Raw genomic sequence first — 23581 nt, forward strand, 5'->3', positions numbered from 1 at the left:
CACCGGCTGTCTTCGTGACACGTGCATTACGTATTTCCGGGAAGACGGGATTTAAATCTGCCATCGAACGTCATAAAATTGAACAGATATATGTGCCACGTATTCGAATTTTGATCAATGCACTTTAGCAGCAATTGCATCGGTAAGATGCACGCACAGACCTCCCAGAAATTTGAGATTTGTTATACTATATTTTAAAGATACGGAAACAAGGCGCGGTTCCCCGATGGATCAATAAGTACAATGCTCTCATATGGAAAAAAGTTTGCAATTTATTTCGTTAGTATATTTCCGTGTACAAATTTTTCATATGCGCTGAAGTACAATTTACTGATTGAAAAAACTACGATAATAGTTGTAACAGTACATCCACGAATGTACTTTTTATTTAACAATTAAACTGTTAAATACATATATAAAATATTCCTTATTTGTGAAAAACACTTATACAATTTCCAATGCTTCAAACGGAGAAATGTTTGTATCAAATAGGTTGGTCGACTTCAGCTAATTAATTTAGGAACATATTGATCGTAGAATGATTGAAAACAAGGAAAATGAATGGTCATGCAGGTAAACACAGTTATTCGCGCAGATACTTTAATTTATTATATTACAGTTTCACAGTAAGAAAAAATGTGTTTTCCCGCGACAATGTCCTTTACACTGCCAGTAGCAAAGTATAATTACAACTTGAGAATTTTGTGTAAGAGATGTAACAGTTCCCATTCTAAAACGGTCTATCCTTCCTATAACTTAATATTCAAATGATACACACATGAACGCGCATACACAACATTTTCATACACGAGGAAACAGAATTTATCTTCTTAGAATGTTCCGCCTGTTTGATACAGAGTTGTTCCGTGACGTACGATGGAAAGTCTACGTGTCAGAAACAACCGGCCAATGTTAACATGGCACCGTGACTGGTAGTTAGAGCTCGTGGTACGTTATTTATGACGCAATTATCACGTCGCTCAGACGGAGACGGTATTTTATTGTGAGCAAAGAAAATACTGTCATTTGCAAGTACACTATTGAATGCGCTAGGGCTTTCTCTCCGTGAAGAAAGTCTTTAAAATATAGACCTGCAACACGCATATAGTTACAATGGTAATTGTTTCTACGATGGACCATTTTAGCACATGGTCGTTCAGATCCTCCGCGTTTTTACGTCCCTGCGCTTCTCTCAGTCGATGATGCGTTTGATAGTCTAGAATGTTGTTTAAATGTTTATGTACTTCTTCCACGGAAGACTCCATCTAAACAAAACCATTTATTTTATCAATTGTTTTAATCATAGACATTCAATTTCGAGAATAACTTTTCTATTACCTGTGTCATGACTGTTACATGTTCTCCAAGACCAACTAGAGGCATCTGATTGCCCACACGGAAGTCCATGTAAACAAGCTTATGTGAAAATGTTGAGAACTCGTTACTAAAACAAGCCTTGTAAGGTCCTGTCATAGCAGCTGAAAATTGATGCGAATCGAACTGCGTCTTAATCTGCTTGTAGATGATTTCTTTATTCGGTGCTTCTAAGGTTACGTCTACATCATACTGTCCCCCTGTCACAACCTGTAAAACAATATTCGTACGAAATTATAAGCTAGATCATAAAACACACAAACCGTGTAACACACATTTCAGTGTCAACGGAACCACTAACAACTCGTGTCAGGTTCATAGTCAAAGTGCGAACGTGGCCAATACTATTGCGTTGCGATGAATGAAACTGGTTATACGGATTGTCTCGTAGCTGCGCGTTACTAAGAAAAGTATTTCGTTCGATCGTGTGCAAGAACGTACCTGAAATTCCAGCATTGCCGTCTCATTCTTCACGATTTCTTGATAGAAACACTGTTTCTCATTATCGGGAAGTTCGAAGGTTAACTCAACACCACCAGTGCGTAATATCGTGCCACACAACGAAACTAACAGCAAGCAGGTCGACCAATAGTCCATTTTGTTAATATTTTTGTTTTGCCGTTTGTGTACTATTCTACATACATTAAAGCTTAAATTGGTTTGCGAACCGCGATATTTTATTCGTCGATCAAGGCCCCGGCCAAAATTTTATCCAAACAAGCTATTTTAACGTGGCCGGATATTACTTGCGCAAAAACGACTGGTGCGACGTACGAACGGAACTGGCTACGCTGACGTCCGATTTTTAAATGTCTAGCAAACGCGTTTTATTTTTTATTGAATTTTTATTAGCTAACTTGGTCTCGTGTCATAAAACAGCAAGGAAATGATTTGAGTATATTCTATCGAGTATGTTACCACATTTGTTTCAAGGCTAACGCAATCCGAAGAAATTATACGGTACATTTGCTCATTACACTTACAAAATCAATATTACCATAATTAAAATGAACTTTGCATTTCGTGACAGAAAAAATCCAAATAATTAAAATAAACATCTGAAACTCAGCTTATAATTAACGCATGCTCATGGAGATATCGAAAGTTTTATGCGAACATTCTGAAAGAATTGTTTCATCCAGTATCGAAAACATATATTTTTTTTATATACATAGTGATACTGCAAGGATCAATAAGTCGCATGCGATTCCGGTATAGATATATATATATATATATATATATATATATATATATATATGTCCATAGATAAGCTTGCAAGTTTTGTCACGTTTTTGATTGTGTATTATTAAGTACATGTGTACGAGTTCGTGGAATATTTAATAGTTTCCTGTACGTGTTTCCTTTAGATTGCACGAACAAGAAAACCGGAAGTTTGTTAGAAGACTATCGGTTATTTAATGCTTGGCGTGCAATGAATGAACTAATTCGACTGGTAAGATGCACTTTCATTAATTTTTCAAATGATCAATCTTTAGAAAGATGTGCTCGGCAAAAAATAATGTTCACAATTTGAACGAACGAATAATATCTATATTGACAACTACAAATTTTGTAGAATTACAAGCGAATGCCTTAATTGAACGCGTTGTTTGTGTTCAATGAACGTTGTCAATACAAAATAATAGGGGTCATCTGTTTTTTCTAAAATTTTTGTTATATAGATTGTGGTGTATCTATACAGAAAAGTATACTACCTGACATTACGTTTCAGGCTATGAAAGCTGGTGTGTGTATATGCACATCGCAGTGTTTGCGTGAGGCGCCCTAAGGTCCCGCCCACTATTCTAATAGAGTCTCCTCGTCTGTCATGTTACTTATTCATGGAAGTGTGTTGTAGAACAAGTCGTGTGTATCGAGGGGCGAAGGGGGTAACCGAAAGAGAGGGAAACCAGTATAAAGGTCCTTTTCATAGTAAAAGAACACGGAGTGCGATAGGGCGTGCAAAAAATTATACACAGTCCCGAAAATCATTCACTAAGGACACGAGTGATATACGAGAAACAGCATAACTTTTTCTTAATGTATACAATAAATTCGTATTCGTAATACGAAAAATTTATATATATTCTTCAATTATATTATTATTATTTTATTATTGTTATCTTACTTATTCTATAATTATTATATATGTATATATAAATTTTTCGTAAAAAATTCAAGTTTTCAATGGAAAAATGAATCCTGAATGGACCCTGAATGAACCCTCTAAAGGTTAAGTAAAACATTTCTTATGATTATGGTTCGGTTGAGATAAAGGAAATAAAGTTACTATCGCATAAAGAACTAATGCAATTGCAATGCAGTATATGTATATACAGTCGGGTAACCACATATACCTTACGCCCGCCATCTGTATATATCTTATCACATAATCTTGGCTCTTTGCTGGCGCAGCAATAACCTCCGCGAATTTTTTGATAACCCCGCATAGCGTGCTTGAACGAACCTTAACGGTATCGAGAAATCATTCTAAATTTAGCGTTGCTATGTATATCAAGAACGAAATCGATACAGGCTGGTTTGATCGAAACCGAACTGCGCCCCTGCCGTTTTCCCGCGCAAAATTTTTGTGATATTTACGTCACGAAAACAAACTATATACTCTGCTAGCGATTGTAACTAGTTTCTCGCACCCTTGCAGAAATAATATAGTTATTGTAAAATGCGTGAAAGAAGTATTATGTAGTATATAAGGAAATGTAAACCGGAAGTCATCCGAAGCCCTAAGGCATTAAGTCAAATAGATAACAAAATAAAATTTCAGAAAATTAAAACGGTACAAATTCGTGGATCTCGCGGACCGTGCACTGAAGGGAAGACATTCGGAAAGTTAGTCAAGATTACAAAGAGATTCACACGTAAAATCGTGCAAAACTGCTCGATTGGTCGAACGTGACGAGAACGTTCCGAGTGAAAGTAAAAGTCGGGACCGAAAGAGCATCTCGGGTGCGTTTTAATTATCACATTTTTTCCACGCTTGGCGCACGTGTGAATTAAACAAACAAAAAGGAAAAGAGACGTCCGTGAACGGAGAAGTATCGATCCCATCCTACGGGCGTGAAATTTAAGAACGTCTTTTCCCACTGCACGTGCAGAACCAAGTTTCGGCGGGTCGGTGTGCGTCGGTTCTGCAGGTGTGTGCGTGCACGGTACACGTGTCCATGTGTACACGAGGAGTCAGGTTCGAAATACGAACAACACGAGAGGTTTCTACACCACGATTAACTCCACGGGAGTGGGGAGGAGGAGCACACGACCGCGTCAAGCTGCTGGGTACCGTGCACCATGAGTTTTCGAACGACAACGGTAGGAGGCACATCTCTTTCTCTCTGTCTTGAACCGGTGTTATTTTTACCCAGGAAATTTCCCTTTCGCGTACATCAAGAAAATTCATGCTGGGAATTGTGTGTTCTGTCCAGTGGGGCCCATAAGTCGTGCGAAAGGAGAAACGCGTTCTTACGGATCGGGACCGAAGATGATCCAGTGTAACGTAGGTCGGTGACTCGAAAAATCCTCGTGGCGGATGTTCGTAAGGTAAGCGTGCGATTTATAGTCGCATGAAAATTTTATTTGTACATCCGCCTTGTTTTCGAAACTTCCTGTAAATGAGCAGTGTATTTTAGCGTTTCGTTGTACGCGGAAAGAATACGCTCGGTTAGAAACGTTAGTAATTCCTCGTTTGAATTTCGTGACCCAAACAGTGTTTTGTACTTTGGTGTTTATAGTAGACGCACGTTTATGAGCGTCGTCTTATAAGAAAAGCATGAAAAAGTCTATTTGTAAGCTGTAGAATTAACCCCCTTTCACTATAATATCAGACTCGTGACTAAGACTTCAAATGGTATCTGCTGAATATGTATTAAATTGAAATGAAATTCTATTTTATTGAAGTCAATATTTAGTTAAGAATACGTAGGCATACAATAAATATAAATTTTCGGTTTTAGAAATTTCAAGTATTGTAATCGTAAAGTAAATCGCAGTGCAAGGAAATTTGATGTAGATCATGACCATGAATAATGAGAGTAGAAAGACACTGTTACGGTTTGTAGTATCGGACCTACATAAATCGATAGATCGATGGGAAAACGTACGTGTGACGTAAAACGTGATGGTGTGTAAAAACCATCAGGGTACAAATACTTCTTCGTAGTGTTTTCGAACAGTAAATTTCGAACTTAACTAAGCATAACAAATTCAGGAACAATTAATCTGACAAAATGGACGAATACTTTTTTTAAATCACAGTACATAGGGCAAAGCGTAGGTTGAATAGCTGTCAGATAAGCATACAACAATGAAAGGACGAGCGGTAGTAAAATGGGAATATAGTTCGAATGTTTGGCGGATGACAGATCGAGCTGTTTAGGATAATTAGCGAAACGTGACAGTTATTAATCGAATTTATCCAGTATAGAGCCTCGACTGGGTTAGATCGAACGCGATATTTTAATTATTACTGTAACGTGTAATTATCACGTAGTTACTCGCAATTCTCAAAACGTTAGCATCATAAAAGAGAGATTAGTAGTTCTTAATTGTACGTCTGGATCTAATTAACGGTTGGACTAGTGTAGGAGTGTTTCTAAAGAATTTTAATTTTATGCACTCGATGTTCTCGTTTATCGTAAAAATAGGACTGCGAATCTTTATGCAAAATAAAAATGTTCAAGTAAAGTAAAAATTTCTTTCTTGCTTTACTAAGTTTGGTACGTTGAAAATTGATGTCTCTAAATTCTATCTACTCATTCTTGTCATAAATACATAAAATTCACAGTCTGATCATAAATAATTTTCTTCAAAAGTTTCTACGAAATTTTCGGAACGCTGGAAGTATAACAAAAAGGTAGGGGAGGGGGGTTACCTGTCGGTTGTTTTGAAAATGGAGCAATAAACGGAGAATTCATAATAACAATAACCGTAGAAAAAGTGGTCTTGTGATGAGCTACCTGTTCAGAGTACAATAACCTTTAATTGACTGCAGTGGTAACGTAAGTTTTCAAAATGGTCAGTTACAAATTATTCGATTATATTTTATTTCCCTGATTATTTGAAATTGTAAAGGGCATTTACCTCGAATACTATTTAGATATAAGGTAAAAGATCCAATTACTGTTTTTATATTAATTATGGTTAAACTTCACGTTCTGGGACCAAAAATTTCAAGATTTGTTTATATAATCCTGTAAATCTTGACGAGAAAATGCCAAAAATCGAAGTTTTAATGCGAGGAATTGACTGGTTCAAAAGTTATACATGTTTAAAGATGAGCGGTTTTAAAGTTTTATTTTAGTCAGAAAAAGTGAAGTTCAGCCTTAACTATACTTATTTTTAAAGTATAATGAATATGAAAAAAGAGATGTATAACTGATTTTAATGAAAAAATTCAATATCTCTTTTTCAATATTCATTGTGCTTTAAAAATGAGTATAATTGATATAGGCGCAGTAATTGGGTGTCCCACCCTATATAATATAATTTAGAACCGTTAGTGGTAAATAATACATTGTGTACGCAAAATAATGATCAATTTGTAGATGTTGAATCGAATGAATCCTTACGATTATGATTAATAATCGGTATGATTAATAATTATTACGTGTAATAATTTGGTGCATTCTAGTAAAATATTGTCGACAGGAATTATTGGGTGGTAGTTTATTGTGTTTCGTTGATCGTGATTGTTTTAACAAGTGTCCGTAATTAGTTTGCTGGTATAGTTTGCTGCCCACTCGCCTCGTTTTCGGTTTCCCTCGAAATTTTCACGATCAACGAAGGAAAGCGGCGTTAGGTTATATGTATACGAGCGGAGGGTTGCCGTAACGAAAGTTAAAAATAGTCGAATATAGCAAACAAACGAAACAAGGTTGACGGACGCGATGCTGAAATACCTGGCTATATTAATAAATTTCCCCGTTGATCCTCTTGCACTCTAGTAAAAATAACGGTGACATAATATCCCCGTGCTCGATACAAAATAAATGTTAATATTAATTTCATCTCTCTCGTGCAACGTGTCAAATGTTTGATAGCAATTTCAAATTGGTGTTGGAGGTCACAGAAAGACAATCGCAATTGAATGGTTCGGGAAGTTCGAACGTACGACAATCACCTTATACAATGGAAATATCAACACTCGAATCAATGAAAAAAAAAGAGTTGTTCGCAAGCGAAATTCGCTTGGTCCTCTTTATATAATTCCCCACGGATCATACCCAAGACAACATTGCCAATACAGTAGGACGATAACAATGATAACCAATCGTGATAACGATAAACACATAAATACGGTCGCTAATTCTGTAGCAACATAAACCACTATTATCTGAATGATAATAATAATAAAGAATTCCGACGGCATGGACATCAGTTGCAGAAAATTTAACGAAAAATAATGACAGGAATAGATATGAAGTGGTATCATCGCGATAACACGAATAGTACAATAACAACTTCGATTTACCTAAAGATCATCCCCCTTCAAATTTCTGAATTTTGTGTTCAGAGTAATCTCCCCGCACACGTAACTATCTAAAATGGTGAATACGTTGGATTTCGAATCTTTGAAGTGTCATCTATTGTATACGAATATTTTGTCGAAGCATAAAACTAAAGAACTTCAATTTTCGTCACGAAAAAAACAGGTTTCCAAGCCAATGTGCACCACGCGACACGGGGGCGGTTGCAGCGAAATAAATTCCTCGCGAGGATCATAAAGGGTGCAGTACAGTTTCCGAGGACCCGGCCCGGCCCGGCCCGGCCCGGTTATATTCTCGGGAAACGATTTTGGCGTGAGAATGCCATAAAACGGCGCGCTGCCGACTGTCTAGACTCGAGTTCCACATAAATAGTGCAATACGCGGCTTCGATCGATCTTACTGTCCGGCCGATAAACCGTAGTTTTCACCGCGGCGACATCCGCCGAGCGGACAGGTCAACGGCCTGCGACGGATAATTGAGAAACGCTCGGTTAATAATTAGCAGGCGATCTGCCAATGCCGGATTGGAAGAAACGTGGCATTTGTAACGCACCGCTGATGCTGCCAGCTTTTATTCTAGGCAGACCAATTTAGCGAGGCGCACACGATACACGTGCGCTGCGCAACACCATGTAGAACCGTGAGCCCGAGATTTTTTTCTAGCCGGTTTCTAATTACCGGGATTATGCACTCGCAGCGATAGAACAACGTCGAATATAACGATTCACTTTTGAACAGAACGCCGCACAATGGACAAGAATTGGTCCTCGAAAGTCTGTACAGTGATTTCTCTATATATGTCGCCAAGGCCTGGATGATAAACGTCGCGGTATTATCCCCACCATCGTGGTGTACACCCCGTGACGGCCCTCGAACGCCGAGGAGTGTAAACATAACACGGCTCGTATGTATGTCGTGTTGTTGACATATATCGAGAATTCACTGTATTTGCATAACGATCTGCAATCTGATCGGCGTATTGTAAAAGTAAAACCATGAATGGCCTCTTGAATTCGTTTGAAGAGAGAAAGTAGTAATGGTTATTAATCTTTTCTGGAATCTAATTGGCGATGTTAGGAGAGGAAAAGTTTTGTCGTGTCCCGGGAGTTTTTTTTTAACATAGAACGAACACTATAGTACTACAGTTTCAACGAACTTCGCGTGCGCTTGTAGATCAACTCGGACTATGCTAATAATTTTTCAAAAGTTTCGAGAAAATTACACGTATTCGTAAAAATAAATTTTTACGCGAGATTCTTTTACGTGTTGTCGAAGTACTTTCATGTACCATCATAATGACAAGTATAGTAACGTCGACTACGTGCAGCAACATCGAGCAAGAACGTGTTCAGAATTTCGCTCGTGGATACGTTGTTAACGTTGAGCAACAAGCGACGGATCACGCGAAAAGAAGTTGTTCGCCCGAATAAAATGTCGTTTTTACGCGCGCGCGTCAATAAAAATATACTATTCCATATAAGGTGAAGCGGATGACCTTGAAACCTCGGGCCGAACGAAGAAGAAACCACGAGTAAATTCTTGACCGTGTATCGTTAACCCGTTCGTATCGGGTGTGCGCTTTCCTTGTAAATTTTTATTGCGCCATTAAAAACAATGCCGAGACGTTTAATCCCAGGTGAGTCACCCCTTTAGACTTTCTTTCCGCGTGATACCTTGTTAATCAACGGTGGCGGGAAAGAAAGGAAACCGTTCGAAGAACAGAAGAAGAGATGTATCCCCGGTGTTCGGTAATTGCTCTCGAAACCCCGGCCGCGCGAAATTAAGTAATTATTAGAACAATAGTCGGTAACTACCGCCGGCCGTGGTCTTTGGTAATTAGACGAGCGTACCGGATTGCATTGGAGCGCGGATTAATGAAGACAAACGGATTCACGGCGAAGGCCGTTGTACCGATCTAAGCAAAAACTGTGAAAGCGACACGGGCACAATTAGGCGAACAACCGGAAATCTAACGCATTATCTTCCCGCGGGGGAGAACTTTCTCCTGCCTCGTGCACGCGCGAAATCCTCGAGTTCCAATGCGAGCGAGAAAATTGTAATGAAATCGCTGATACACGCCGCATGGTGGTCGAATTTTTATTTACATAAACACATGCGGGCTACTGCGGACGATTTCAACGTAGGGATATTTTAAAAAATCATTATTGGTGCATTTGATCTTTTAGAGTTACTCACTATGGACTGTAGTTTCCCAAAAATGTACGTTCTTGAAATAGGCGATTCCCGAGGTTATTTCAAGTAACTTTTTCCTTTACGAAAATGTTCCCCGTGGCTTCGTTAAGGAATTATTAACGAAAAACCCGGACCAATCAGGGCGCGACAACAGCGGGCCGATTCCGGCTCGGCCAATGCCAACGTCGCGCTCAGCGGAACCTGCCCCCGAGGCGGTGTCCGTTCGCTGTAGCCGCGCTCCGATTGGTCCGCGTTTTCCGTTAATAACTCCTCAACGAAGCCACGGAGAATATTTTCGAAAAGGAAAAAGTTACTTCAAATGACTTCAGGAATCACCCGTTTCAAGAATCCACATTTTTGGGGCACCCTATGGCCTCTGTCTCTCAGAATAGATCAGGACAATTTTCATTTTGCACAAAGATCGGCAGTTTAATTATTATAATGGAGGACACTTGATTCGCCTGATCGAGTAACATTTGGATCGGATTTTATAATGATCGCTGAAAATGACTTTGGCATTACGTTGGATCCGAACGATCTCACCGAGCACGGCGTTTCGTTTTGTCCGAGTGCGTGGCAGCTTCCTGCTTCCGTGGCACTTGCACTTTTAACAGTCCTCCCCTGTCCCATACTTTAACTCTTTTTCCCAGACACGCCTAACTCGCGCGCCTCGAATAACTAGTTAAATGATGCGTTGCGTGCTGAAGTTGTTGTACAGGGTGATTCGCGCGACCGGGACACGTCAGGGAACTTTCCTGGTCGATGTGCACAGAAAACGTGTTCGGGAGGAAAGGTGAACGATTCTTCTACGTCAGTACTATTATTTTATTTTTATTATTATTTATTACCGCCTTGCCTAGGCGGGGACACGCCCCACGTTGTTCTTATACAATTTTATGTGCCACGAAACGAATAAAATGACGCATACAGTGAATTCTCGATATATGTCAACAACACGGTCATGCCATCGACATATATCGTCCAGGAGACATAACCGAGCCGTGTTACGTTTACACTCCTCGACGCCCGAGGCCTCTCGAGGTATAGCCCGCGGTAGTGGGGGATAATTCCGCGACGTTTATCGTCTAGACCTTGGCGACGTATATAGAGAAATCACTGTAATAAGTATGAAAAATTGGGGGGGAGTGTAAAGTTCAGCCCAAATGAATTTTGCAAATGGGAACGTAAGTCCCACAAATTTTGCAGGTAGATGTATTCTGAAACGCGGCTCAACAAGAAAGTCCGATTTATTTTCGACTATTTAGTTTACAGGCGAGATCGTTCCTTTGTTGGTTGCGCTGCGCAGCAATTAGCGAGGAACATGAACATCTCGTTACCGAGTTAGCCGAAGCAAAGAGGATGTTCTCGATCGGACGATGCGTTTTCTGTTTCGGAGAACGTTCCTGCACGGGATAACGAGATTCCGAAGGAAACGTCCAGTCCCATCTAATCCTGCGTGGACGGCTCATTTCCGTCGAACTTTTGCGCACTCGTCGAGATATCCCGCGTCGTTCTCGTAATTTCCCTCTTGGGGAAGAAACGAGGGGAAAGAGAGAGAGAGAGAGAGAGAGAGAGAGAGAGAGAGAGAGAGAGAGAGCCATGAGTGCGCACTTCATGTGCGTGCGTTCTCCTGTGTATACAGGAAATAGAAATCCAATACGTTCACGGCAGTCTAGACCGAGAGCAACAGCCCAGTGTTTCACCTTGCCCTGGGAATTAAAAGACGCTCGCCTCATTTTTATTAGATAGCAGACAAAGTTCGAATTCCAGGCTCGAGACGTCAGAAAATTTTTTAAACAATTTTTATTCAACGTAGAAATCACCGAATGTTTATAGATTTTTTTAGTAACGGTCTACGAAGCTTGTACGATTCGTTAGTATCGAGATACAACGATGTCTCGATATTTTGTGAACGTTTCTGGACCGAAATGTTGCTTGTAACGTGCACGGGCTCGTGTGAGGCAATACTAATTCTCCGGCAAAACTGCCGTGTTTTTAATCATTTTTTAATGAAACTTTTACCAACGTATTCGTGACAATCCTCTGATTAAAACGATACCAAACACGACGCATTTTGGATCATATTTACTTGTTTAATTCGCGATAATGTGGAACCTCGATTATCCGAACTAATCAATACAGAATTCTCCACTGGAGATACGAACCTGAAATTTCTTACTTTGCGCATCTACAAAAAAGAGCATATTATTCCTGTTCTATTTTTATGAAATGTTCTGTATCAAGAAATGAACATATTGTTTATTATAAAACTTATTATATAATTATTCGCATCAGCTTAACTGAAGAAATAAATTGTCTGACATATCGTTGGCCTGTAGTTTTCAATAAGGCACTGTTAACATTATATATGACAGCCCAGTTATTACTTAACCCGTTAATTCGCATAATTAGCGACGTGTTTAATGAGGATAGTATTGATCATCGTCGCGTCTCCGTAAGGAAAGTTGATCGAGATGCCTTTGATCATTTTAATATGCTCGTCCGCGATCGAGAGAGTCAGCCGCGCGATCATCTGGGTCACGTATTGGTTTCACACCTTTCGTGTGATACGGCCAACATAATTAATTGTTTATCAACGTCGGACCCATGGAGCTGTGTCTGCAAGAGGTTGTCTTGTCCGTTTCGGCTCGCTCGAAGCCGTAATTAAGCCTCGAACGATAACGAACCGCGCTTGAATCCTCCAATTTGCAAATTGCGCGCTCTCTTCACTTTCAATGGCCGGTTAAGTACAGTGTTTTCTCGATATATGTCAACAACGCGGGTCTTGCTAGCGACATATATCGTCCAGGAGATACTATTCTTTGATCCACGCTGAACGTCGTATACCCCTCACGGGGTACACCCCGCGGTAGTGGGGATAGTTCTGCGACTTTTATCAGCCAGGTATTTGCGACATATATCGAGAAAAGACTTCAGCCCCATAACTGCATGCAGATGGACTACATATAGACAAACACAATCGAGCACACGTCAAACCGTCCAATTTTTCCAAAAAATTGACCTAAAATTTAGTTTTAAAGATTGACCTACATTCATCGGGACGCGAAGACATATTTTTTTTGGCAAAGAACAATTCGGCAAAATTGATCGGTGGCGCACGAAGATCGACGAGACGACCCACTAAACTGGAAGGCGAAGAATTCCCCAAAGTTGTTCGAGTATGTAGGTGGTATGCGCCATAGTAATCGCATTCGGCACGTGTTCGCGAACGCGACAAGGTCTCGTAAACGTGCGCAGCTTTTCTTCATGACTAACCAGATACAGGTCAGACAACGAGCTTTGTACTTTTATGGTATTACTTGAAAACCGGTAGACATTCCCGCCAAGGCATCTTCTGTTTTTGCACCGAGCCTTGTGACTATAATTAACTGCAGGAGAATCCGTCGGTGTTTATGGTTTTTGCCGTCGCGATTATGCATTCCGTTCGTATTTATGAAAATCGATCTACGCGTGATTCAATTAATCCGATTTCTTTCTCTGGAAGATGCATTCGATTAATGCATTCGTCAATTTTCTTGTATCGATCTTCTTCGGCCTTGATGTTGACCTCAGCGTTACCTTCTCTCGTTATCCTTGCTGGTTTTGCAATTTCTGCAATTTTAGGCTGACAGTTTGGGAATGCAACCTTGTCACCAACTGCTAGGAAATTATATTCCCGACTCGGTCATTTTCGCTTTTGGATTTGTCCATTTTCGAAACACAAAGCTGGCTTTCAATTCTCAAATATTTTTGTCAAGTCGAAAATGGTATATTAAGTCTAACGAATATGAGTAGCCAGATAGAAATTACATTCTTCTTTCAGTGATTTTAATAAGATGGAAAGAATACATTAATATTGTTAAACTCGGCTGTTAAATTCGCTTTCTAGGACCAAAAATGTTTAACTTTTTCAAATATAATCCTGTAAATCTTGACGAGAAAATGCCAAAAATCGAAGTTTCAGTGCGAGCAATTCACTGGTTCAAAAGTTATGCGTGTGTAGAGATGAGCGATTAAATTCTTTTGATATTTTCAGTTTTCAAATGCATGAAATCTGCAGTCAAAATTCAAGAAAAATGTAAACGATAGAAAAGGGCGGGTAAAATTGAATTACAAGATTTTCGTAATTTAACTGTGATCTTTTTCTTGCAAAATTTTCGTCGAATCTAATTTACTAGAGCAAAAATGATTTTTTTTTAAGAATGGCAGGAAAATTCACCGAGTTCCGCAGACGGTATTCAGCTCTCCGAGATTTCTCGAGTATAATTGGTTATCCTAATGTTTGCTCATCTCGGAGTATCACCGTGTCTCCTTCTCGCAGGCTCGGCAAGGGGAGCAATTATGGGGTAGGAGATAATTATCCGCAGCTTATGACAACCTTCCGGAACAGCGTACGCTCGTGTACCTCTGTTACATGCGACGATATTCGCTGGTTGAAACGAGGAATGTGGGTAGCGATGGCCATTTTGCACACTCCCTCGCAAGTTTCCGAGCAATTTATCCGTGTAAAGATTTTATCGCGTCCAGATCCTAATCTAGGCGAGTTTATGCGAAAACGCCTCGGAAGTGGCAGTTAACTTAACGTTTACGCGAGATACAATGTGCATCAACTGGTAGCATTTTTACGTGTTTAGAACAGAATAGAATGTATTGGGTTGTCCGGAAAGTTCGTGCCGTTTTTCTGTAGGTGGCATTAGGATAGGTCTGAATACGTCAGAATGATTGAATACAAATGGTATGTGCACACAGTCTAAAAAAGGCGAACTTTCAAGCATCTTTAGAAAAAAGTTTGATTAGCATACATTAATTTTTGATAGTTTTATACACTCTTAAATATGGAAGGAGACAGAGTGAATTATAGGCATGGAGCTTGGTTGGGATGTGCTACCCCATTCACCCTATTAACCAGACATTACACACTCAGATTTTCATCTCTTTAGGTCAATGCAAAATTCCCATAATGACAAAAACTTTAACTCTTTGGTCGACATAAAAAATCATATTTAAAAGTTTTTCGCCGGAAAACGCAAGTTGCGCGAAAGATGGAGAAAGATTATGGACAAAATGGTACTTATAATAATTCAATAAATGTATATCGAAATTCGAATGTATTGCGTTTGAGTTTTCCTTAAAAATCGGCACGAACTTTCCGGGCAACTCGATAAATGCTTACACAACGAACAACGTTTTTCAATTGTTTCCATTAAGGTGGTCTCCAGTTATTGTTGCACATTGCAGTTGTATCCGTTCTTTTAGATCCTCCACACAATAAATAGGCCCGATATAGGCCCTTCTCCAATGAAGATATTTTTTCAAAAGTCCTCGATAATTAATAATTTGTTTGCCATTCTACCCCAATACTTTTTCACGTGGAATAACGAGAAGAATCTATCTATGTACAAAAAAGTATGCATTCCCATTAAAAACTGTTGGAATTTATTTCATAAATGTAGAACAAAATCAATCTATTATTTCTTTAAAAGGTAGTTGTCCCCGGCATGGGACCCTCGATCTTCAGTTGTTAATATTGGACTGTTGCTCCTCTGTTTCGATCTCTTGTGTTTCATTCGTAACGTTTCTTTCGTTGGATAAAGACGTGTCTCACAAAGTGCTTCTAGAGTTACTATTCTGTTATAAATCTTATTTCGTATTTTATAATAGTGTGGTTTTCTTTAATACCCATACTCCCAATAAAAACAATAACGCAATTATCGATTGCACACTAGGGAAATGAAATTGTTAACAAACACTGATAGCCAACTGTAGTAAGACAAGTTTAGACTGGTGTTTACACAGTTCTTCTCCTATTTGAAAGTTAGTTGACACGCGTAAGTCAAGATGAAACCACTTAGTGCAGATAAAAGAAACAGTATCATTTCATTGTGCGATAAAGGTTTTTCACTACGGCGAATTGTAGTAAAATCTGGTGTAAGTCATACGATGGTGGCAAGAATAAAGAAAACCTATGGAAATGTGTCAACTTCTTAAAGAAACGGTAGACCGCAATTTGTTTCTGACAGAGCTGCACGTGAATTGCCCATCGTCTTCGGTCTGAAAGTCATAAAACTCCAAAAATCTCGACTCAAGACATTGGAATAAATGCAAGTGAATGGATCATTCGCCGCTCCTTAAAGAGAATCGTGTTAAAAGCGAAAGAAAAGAAACGCAAACCAGCTCTTTCAGACAAAAATATTAAACTACGAAAAAAATTTGCTCATACATACAAAGAGTGGACAACAGAAGATTGGAAAAGAGTTATATGGTCTGGCGAAACACTAATTAATAGATTTGAATCTGATGGAAGGTCTCGGTACTGGACTCCATCCGAAAATAGTAATCAAGCAAGTAGCACAAAACAAACTATGAAGTTCGGTGGTGGCTCAATTATGTGATGGGGTTGTTTTACTCATAAGGGTGTTGGTCCCTTAGTTCGGATAGAAGGTATCACGTGGAAAGAGCATTATTTAAATATTTTGCAAAATAATTTACCTTCTGTAGCTAATTCTTTTGAATTTGCTGAAAATGAAGTAGTATTTCAACAAGACGAGGACCCTAAGCATACTGCAAAGATAGTAAAATCCTGGCGAGGGAATCAAAAGTTTTCTGTGATGACGTGGCCAGCACAAAGTCCAGATATGAACCCAATCGAAAATTTGTGGTCAATGGTGAAAAGAAGGCAAGCAAAATATGACAATCCACCTTCAGGTGTTCATGAATTGTGGAAAAGGACAGAACAAGAATGGTACAACGTTGAGCCGGAAATTATTAAAAATTTAATAGATAGTATACCACGCCAGACTATAAGCAATACAAAAAAGTAAACGAAAATGGACAAAATATTAATTTAAAGCTTTATTTCGACGAGCACAATTAAAGTGCAAAACTGTAAAAATTGTTTTCGATGAATATTCCGTATATTGTTAATATTAACGAAAATAAACTGCTGTGTTTTGTTTATCCTATTCACTTTGCAATTATTAGTACCTAATCTTTCTCATTCGATTGAAAAATAGGTTGTATTATCACGTTTTATGTAAAACTAGGGAAGTGTGTTTACACTTTTGCTCGTCACTGTATGTAAGAAATATGTTTGTTGGTCGGCGAAAATTCCGGTTTTCTCGGCGTGGAAGCTTTCTCACCCTGCTTTCGATTGCGATGGGAGTCCCTCCTCGCCCTGTACAGCCAGAAACGACACGAGGGGTAGTTTCTCCGGCACGATTAACTTCTATAGCGAGGAGTGGGGGTTCGGCAGCGTCGTGGTGGCGGCGTCGAGCGTGCACCATGAGTTTTCGAACGGCAGCGGATGGAGAAGGTTCTCCTTGTGTCTGGCCTTTCACTGTCGCGTTAATAACCGTCGCCTTTGTTGTCAAAAAACCCTCTACCCCGATCGCGAGCCAAAAGTGTGTAGTTTTTGTTGCCGGTACGTGGACTGTCCCCCAAAAAGAATTTGGAATACTCTTCAGGGAACGGTGAAAGAAATCATCGGTGAGTGAAATCATTCGAGCAGGTGTCTTGATCATAGCGATTCTCTCTTTCTTTCTCTCTCTCTCACTCGATTCGTTGCCATTCTCTTCTGAATGAGTTTTTTTTTTTTCTTCAATGGAACGAGAAAGTTTTCCGTTGATTCTAATGATTCCTTGCTGCGCGAGATTCGATGCGGTGCACGGCGAGATTCGTTCTCGCGGATCGAGAAGTATGTAAGTAAGTTGCATGTGTAGGAGAGACTCGTTTATGTTCGTTTTGCGAGATATAGCGCCACGGAATCGTGCGAGCCTTTCGTAACACCGCTTTGTTGTTAATCGCTCGCTATGTGTATGGTCGAATCGATAGAGGAGTATTATTGTTTAATCTTCCGGAGAACGTGACGAAAGTGTAAGCTGCTGAGAGACGAAATTTGTTCAGCGTTTTGTGCGGGGAATTTTTAGAAATTATGTAGAACAGATTGTGAATTTATTGTGATTTTTTCTTGTTGAGATTCTTGCCTTTTTTCCCTTGAACTTTAGAAATGGTATAGAACAGATTATTAATTTATCGTGATTTTTTGCTTTTTTCCTAGGAATTTTTAGAAATTATGTACCACAAATTATGAATTTATTGTGATTTTTTCTGGTTGAGATATTTGCTTTTTCTGGGAATCTTTAGAAATTATATAGAACAAATCATGAATTTATTGTGATTTTTGCTGGTTGAGATATTTGCTTTTTTCTGGGAATCTTTAGAAATTATATAGAACAGATGATTAAAAATGATTAGATTAAATGCATACAGTGGGGATATTTAGAAAAATTAAAAATATTAAAAAAATAATAAATTCTATATCTTCAAAAAGAAATGAATGTTTATATAGATCTTGCAAATATGCAGACAATATTTATTTTCCATAAAGATCCATGAAGTAATTGTTATACTTTCGTTGTTCACGAATGGCAAAGTCATCGTAAAATTGGAAAAATATCGCAGAAAGGTTAAACAATCGGGATAGGACTTCGCAGACCATTGTTTCAACCGCCATCGAATATCCACCTCACAATACCGTTTTACCTGCCCCACAATCTTGTAAATCATTAACAGCACGGGAACAAGGGGGGGGGGGAGGGGCTTGCAGACATTTACGAGGCGACGAACGAAAATGAACTCGTGGGATCGTCACCGCCGAACTTACCTGCAACTTTGCGATATTTGGAACGAGGTTGACAAAACAGTGCCATTACGAACTTTTCATAATTGTTTGGCACTATTTCTCAACCCTTTAGTCATCGAGGATAAGGGCGTCACTGACGAAAATACGATTTGACACGGATCTCGTCAGTCCATAGAAAAATTCACAATTTCAACAATTTTTTTAACAATCTTACCAATCCCGTTCATTCAGTGATATCAATTTAACATTTGAATTGAATTTTTAATATTTTCATTGAATTTATAAAAAGCCACTTTCACGAGAAACGGTTGAATAAATTTCTTGGTTATATAAAACGAGAATCACACGAGATCTAAATAAATTTAATCTCATCTTTGCGAGACAACAAATTACTTTAAAGGCTCGGTAGGTTTAGCGTTAAAGCCGCACAGATGCATAAGTTGTCGCGAGCAAAATGATGCGGCAATCTGTCGCACAGTTTTGTCGGAAGAAAAATTGCGAGGCTTTGTACTACTGGAAACGTGTTAATCAAAATTAGCTTAGCGCATCTAAGTCGTTCCGGGGCTTATTTACACGGTGGCGTTTGAGGGAACAAATGCAGGGGACACGGTTATTTGTGACGGAGTTGTCGACCGCATTAATAAATTCCACGTAATACGGCAAAGGGGACAACCGCTGTCGCGGCTATATTTTTGGAACACGGTTTTGGCATTAAGCGTCTGTAAAATGGAGTCTTCGACGGTGTAGTCCCTCTCCGGTCGCACACATTGCATAGATGACCTGGTCAGGCTTAGTGTTCGAGGAACTTCAGTGATTTTAGGGGCGTGATGCGTTGTCAGGCGGCCAAGCCGCTCGGTGAAATATGTATTTTGTCATCGGACAACCTGTTAACATCAATTCCGGGCCGACTTCGCCCAGGTAAATATTTATCATCCTGACTCTCGGCTTCCATCCCCTAAATCCCATTATTTCTGATCCTGCTTTAAATAATCAATGATGCGCCGGCTCAAAAATAATTAAGAGGCTCTAAGCGGCTGTAAAGAGCAATGGGATATTCAATATTCACGTAATTAACAGGTTCACTACCGAATATCAACCCTAAAAATCCAGAGAAGTCAAAATAATTTAATTAATTAGCGTTTACTCGAGATACTATTCTCCTCGTTGACCGAGGTCTCTCACGGGGTATACCCCCGTGGTAGTGGGGATAATACCGCGACATTTATCAGCCATGCCTCGGCGACATATATAGAGAATTTACTGTACATCGAAATTAGAAATCCTAACAAAATTTATTTTATTCTACCGTGTTGCTGTACAGATTAATTTCTAAACGTTGATCAGAGTTACCAATTGTTAATGTCTCACATATGCAACGAAATGAGTGTTAACCCTTTGCACTCGGCGCTATTTTCATTCTAAAACTAAATTTTTCATCCGTCTTAGAACGTTTTCATTTTATTCATAGGAAACTGATCCGATTACCACATATAATATTTAAATGTTTAGTAATCTGTTAAATACAAATTTTGTAATGTGACAAATATTGTGTAATATTTTATGTAATTTCTTCGAAATAATGCCACAACAATTTTTAGTGGTGCTTCAGAGTCACCACTCGAGTGCAAAGGGTTAGAAATTAATTGGAAATTGCAACAATATTTATTTCTACAACTAACCTTTTTTTTAAATTTTCGCTTTATGGAAAATGTAGGTCAATTAAATTTAGAATCGCAGTTAGAATAATACAGGGAGGATACAGTTTGTTCCATAAGGTTCTAAGTAATGCTCCAGGCTACCATAACAGAAGCATGGGATTCCTTTTGTAAGAAGCAAACGATAATTTTTCATTTATGGTAGACTGCATTTGCGTGTATTTTCTTATGAAATCCAGTATTGTAAAGAGATACGTTCCTGCTATCGTTGCGACAATGTATAATAAAAGTGATTAGCAATTGCACGTGATTATGTAAGGTTTGCATAATCCCATTACAAACACTGAAATGGTTTCCCGGTAAGAATCTGATTATTGCACTTGCCTATCGAGGCGTCTTCAACCGCGTTATCAAGGCACGGAGATACTGATTGATATTATCGAAGCATCCGTTGATAAAACAAACAATCTGTCAGATAATTAATTAATTAGCTATGCCAGATTATTTAGGATATTCATAATTAGACTGCGGATATTATGCATTTACGTGATTAGATAAAACACAAGACGGAAGAAACATTGGCAAAAATATAAGGTTATAAATACAATTAAACAAATTAAATTAAAACTATAAGGTATTGTTGTTTACTGTTTAAGATGATTGAAAAAGAAAGTACATTTCTACTTAGACTCGGATAATTTTTATTTTTACATAAAGATCTGCAGTTAGAATTAATACTGTGTATTTGTGTTGAGGTCTACAGTTCGTGTAACATATTTCGGTGTAAAAATGTGAAGAGGTGTGAGAAATATGAGGGATTATGTTACACCGGAGCAGCCTTTTCGGACGAGATACTTTATGGTCTAGTTTCTCGAGTCGTCACCATGGAAAGGGGTCGAAATCCTCTCCGGGGTTTTTTTTTCGAGTGAGAGACGCATTCAGCCAAAGTTTCTACCTGTTTCTTGTTGCGATCTAGACTGGTTCCAGTCATGGACCACGAAGCGAGACAGACGCGCTCTGGCAGACCCGCTACGCCTCCATTCCGCGATATTATTTTCTATGAAGTGTGCCTCTCCGCGTACAAAAGTTCGCCTAGGACTCGCAATTTCCACATTAAACGCGAACTACTTGTTTGTTACGGTTAGGTTTAATAACAGGAGAGCTTGCTCCTTAAATTACAATAGCCCCGGCATGTCATCCTCGTAATTACCGGAGTACGGATCTTTTTACATGGCGGCACTATCTCCTGGCAGCTGATGCCAGTGTCCCCCATGAGGTACAAAATGCAACGAACATGCATACAGCAGCAAACTGAATTTTAGGTCATTTACGCGTTTTTTCCATCATGTTGTATTTGGTTGTCCCCAAAAGTTTCTTCCGCAATGCGTTAAATAACCCTATCTAAACCAGTCTAAACGTGTCTTACTACAGTTGGCTATCAGCGTTTGTTAACAATTTCATTTCCCTAGCATTTGTGTACTATCAACCGTTCCCGATGAAACGTGCAAAACTGTAAACATTGCTTCAAATCCTTATTTGTGTAAAATATATATGTTCTTAATATTATCTAACATAAACTGTTACGTTTTGTTTATCACATTCACCATATAATTATTATTACCTAAGCTTTATCATTCAATTGAAAAATAGGTTGTATTATCACGTTCTATGTGAAACTAGCAAAGTGTGTTTACACTTTTGCTCGTCACTGTATGAAATGCCATAACGGTAACTTGTTCAAGTGTTTCTTCCTTTAATAATTTTAATACATTGAATGAAATTTAAATTTTAACCTCACTCATTTTCGTTACAAAAATCTACAATCTTCTCTGTTCATGGGACCTTATTTTTGAAAAAAGTGCAATGGTGCGTGTGCAATCGATAATTGAATTATTGTTTTTAATGGAAATGCATACTTTTTTGTACATAGACAGATTCCTCTCGTTATTCCACGTGAAAAAGTATTGGGGTAGAATGGCAAACAAATTATTGTGTGGAGGATCTAAAAGAACGGATACAACTGCAATGTGCAACAATAACTAGAGACCACCTTAATGGAAACAATTGAAAAACGTTGTTCGTTGTATAAGCATTTATTGGGTTGTCCGGAAAGTTCTTGCTGATTGTTAAGGGAAACTCAAACGCAGTACATTTAAATTTCGATATCCATTTATTGAATTATTATAAGTGCCATTTTGTCCATAATCTTTCTCCATCTTTCGCGCAACTTGCGTTTTTCGGCGAAAATCTTTTAAATATGATTTTTTACGTCGACCAAAGAGTTAAAGTTTTTGTCATTATGGGAATTTTGTATTGACCTAAAGAGATGAAAACCTGAGGGTGTAATGTGTGTTTAATAGGGTAGCACATCCCAAACAAACTCCAACAGCTTTTCGAAGAAAAAGGCATCAAATGCACTTTGTTTCCTTCCATATTTAAGAGCGTGTAATACTAACAAATATTAATGTATCCTAATCAAATTTTTTTCTAAAAAGGCCTGAAATATCACCTTTTAGACTATGTACACATACCATTTGTTTGAAAAACGGCACGAACTTTCCGGACAACCCAATACATAGCAATTGTTTTTATGAAAAACTAGGTTGCATCGCGTTGTCGAAAATAAAATGAATTTTGGGACACCCTAATATATGGATCGCTTTAGATATTTGAACGCGCACGGATAATGGAGGATCCAGATATCATCGGTTCGGATAATCGAGGTTCCAACGAATCGCGGATTTAACGAGCAAATACGATCCAAACTGTGCCGTGTTTGGTCTCGTTTTAATCGGAAAAATGTCACGGATATAAAAGTTTTGTAACGGAATAATTATAAACGTTCGTATCGGAGGTCAATTTTTCATTAATATTGCTCTCACATAGAGACTACCGAACTAATTTAGACCAGAATCCCGTTCTTCTGTGCGACGATGGCGACTGGGGGGGGGGGGCTGCGTGAGGATAGGTGGACGGAAATGGAAAATCGTGGGAGTAGATAGGAAAATGTTGGCCAAAAAAGATGGCGAGCGATGTGTATCGACTACGGTTACCATGCCTCGGAGCACGCACAAACAAACCGGTCGACGGTGGAGAGTGCAACTTTAGGGTTCCCTCTTCTGGTTCGCGTGCACGCTTTTCACGTGGTGTGCAAGTGCCGGCGGGGGTTGGAAAGAGCGGGGGGGGGGGGTGGGTGGTAGAAAGGGGAGGTTGCTGCA

General features: G+C 39.0%; 2 protein-coding genes across 6 annotated transcripts in view; one reads left to right on the forward strand and one right to left on the reverse strand.

Annotated features, from left to right (window-relative positions):
* Window positions 1-583: 583 nt before the first annotated feature.
* LOC143354027 (transmembrane emp24 domain-containing protein 7) lies at window positions 584-2141 on the reverse strand. The gene is made up of 3 exons (XM_076787701.1): window positions 1816-2141; window positions 1339-1584; window positions 584-1265 (listed from the first exon to the last, which is right to left on the reverse strand). Exons 1-3 carry the CDS (start codon window positions 1969-1971, stop codon window positions 1050-1052), a joined length of 618 nt encoding a protein of 205 aa, XP_076643816.1. The 5' UTR covers window positions 1972-2141; the 3' UTR covers window positions 584-1049.
* A 2650-nt stretch (window positions 2142-4791) lies between these two features.
* Window positions 4792-23581, forward strand: part of LOC143354028 (uncharacterized) — a 65534-nt gene continuing 46744 nt past the window's right edge. For 4 of the 5 annotated variants that reach the window (XM_076787702.1, XM_076787707.1, XM_076787706.1 and 1 more), the window contains exon 1: window positions 4792-4929. The gene's annotated coding sequence lies outside the window, so the exon portion shown is untranslated. Of the gene's footprint in view, window positions 4930-17381; window positions 17537-23581 lie in introns of those variants that run through there. The other variant, XM_076787703.1, reaches the window with a different exon arrangement.

Source organism: Halictus rubicundus, chromosome 5, assembly GCF_050948215.1.
Source record: "Halictus rubicundus isolate RS-2024b chromosome 5, iyHalRubi1_principal, whole genome shotgun sequence".
In the NCBI taxonomy this organism is placed as follows: Eukaryota; Metazoa; Arthropoda; class Insecta; order Hymenoptera; family Halictidae; genus Halictus; species Halictus rubicundus.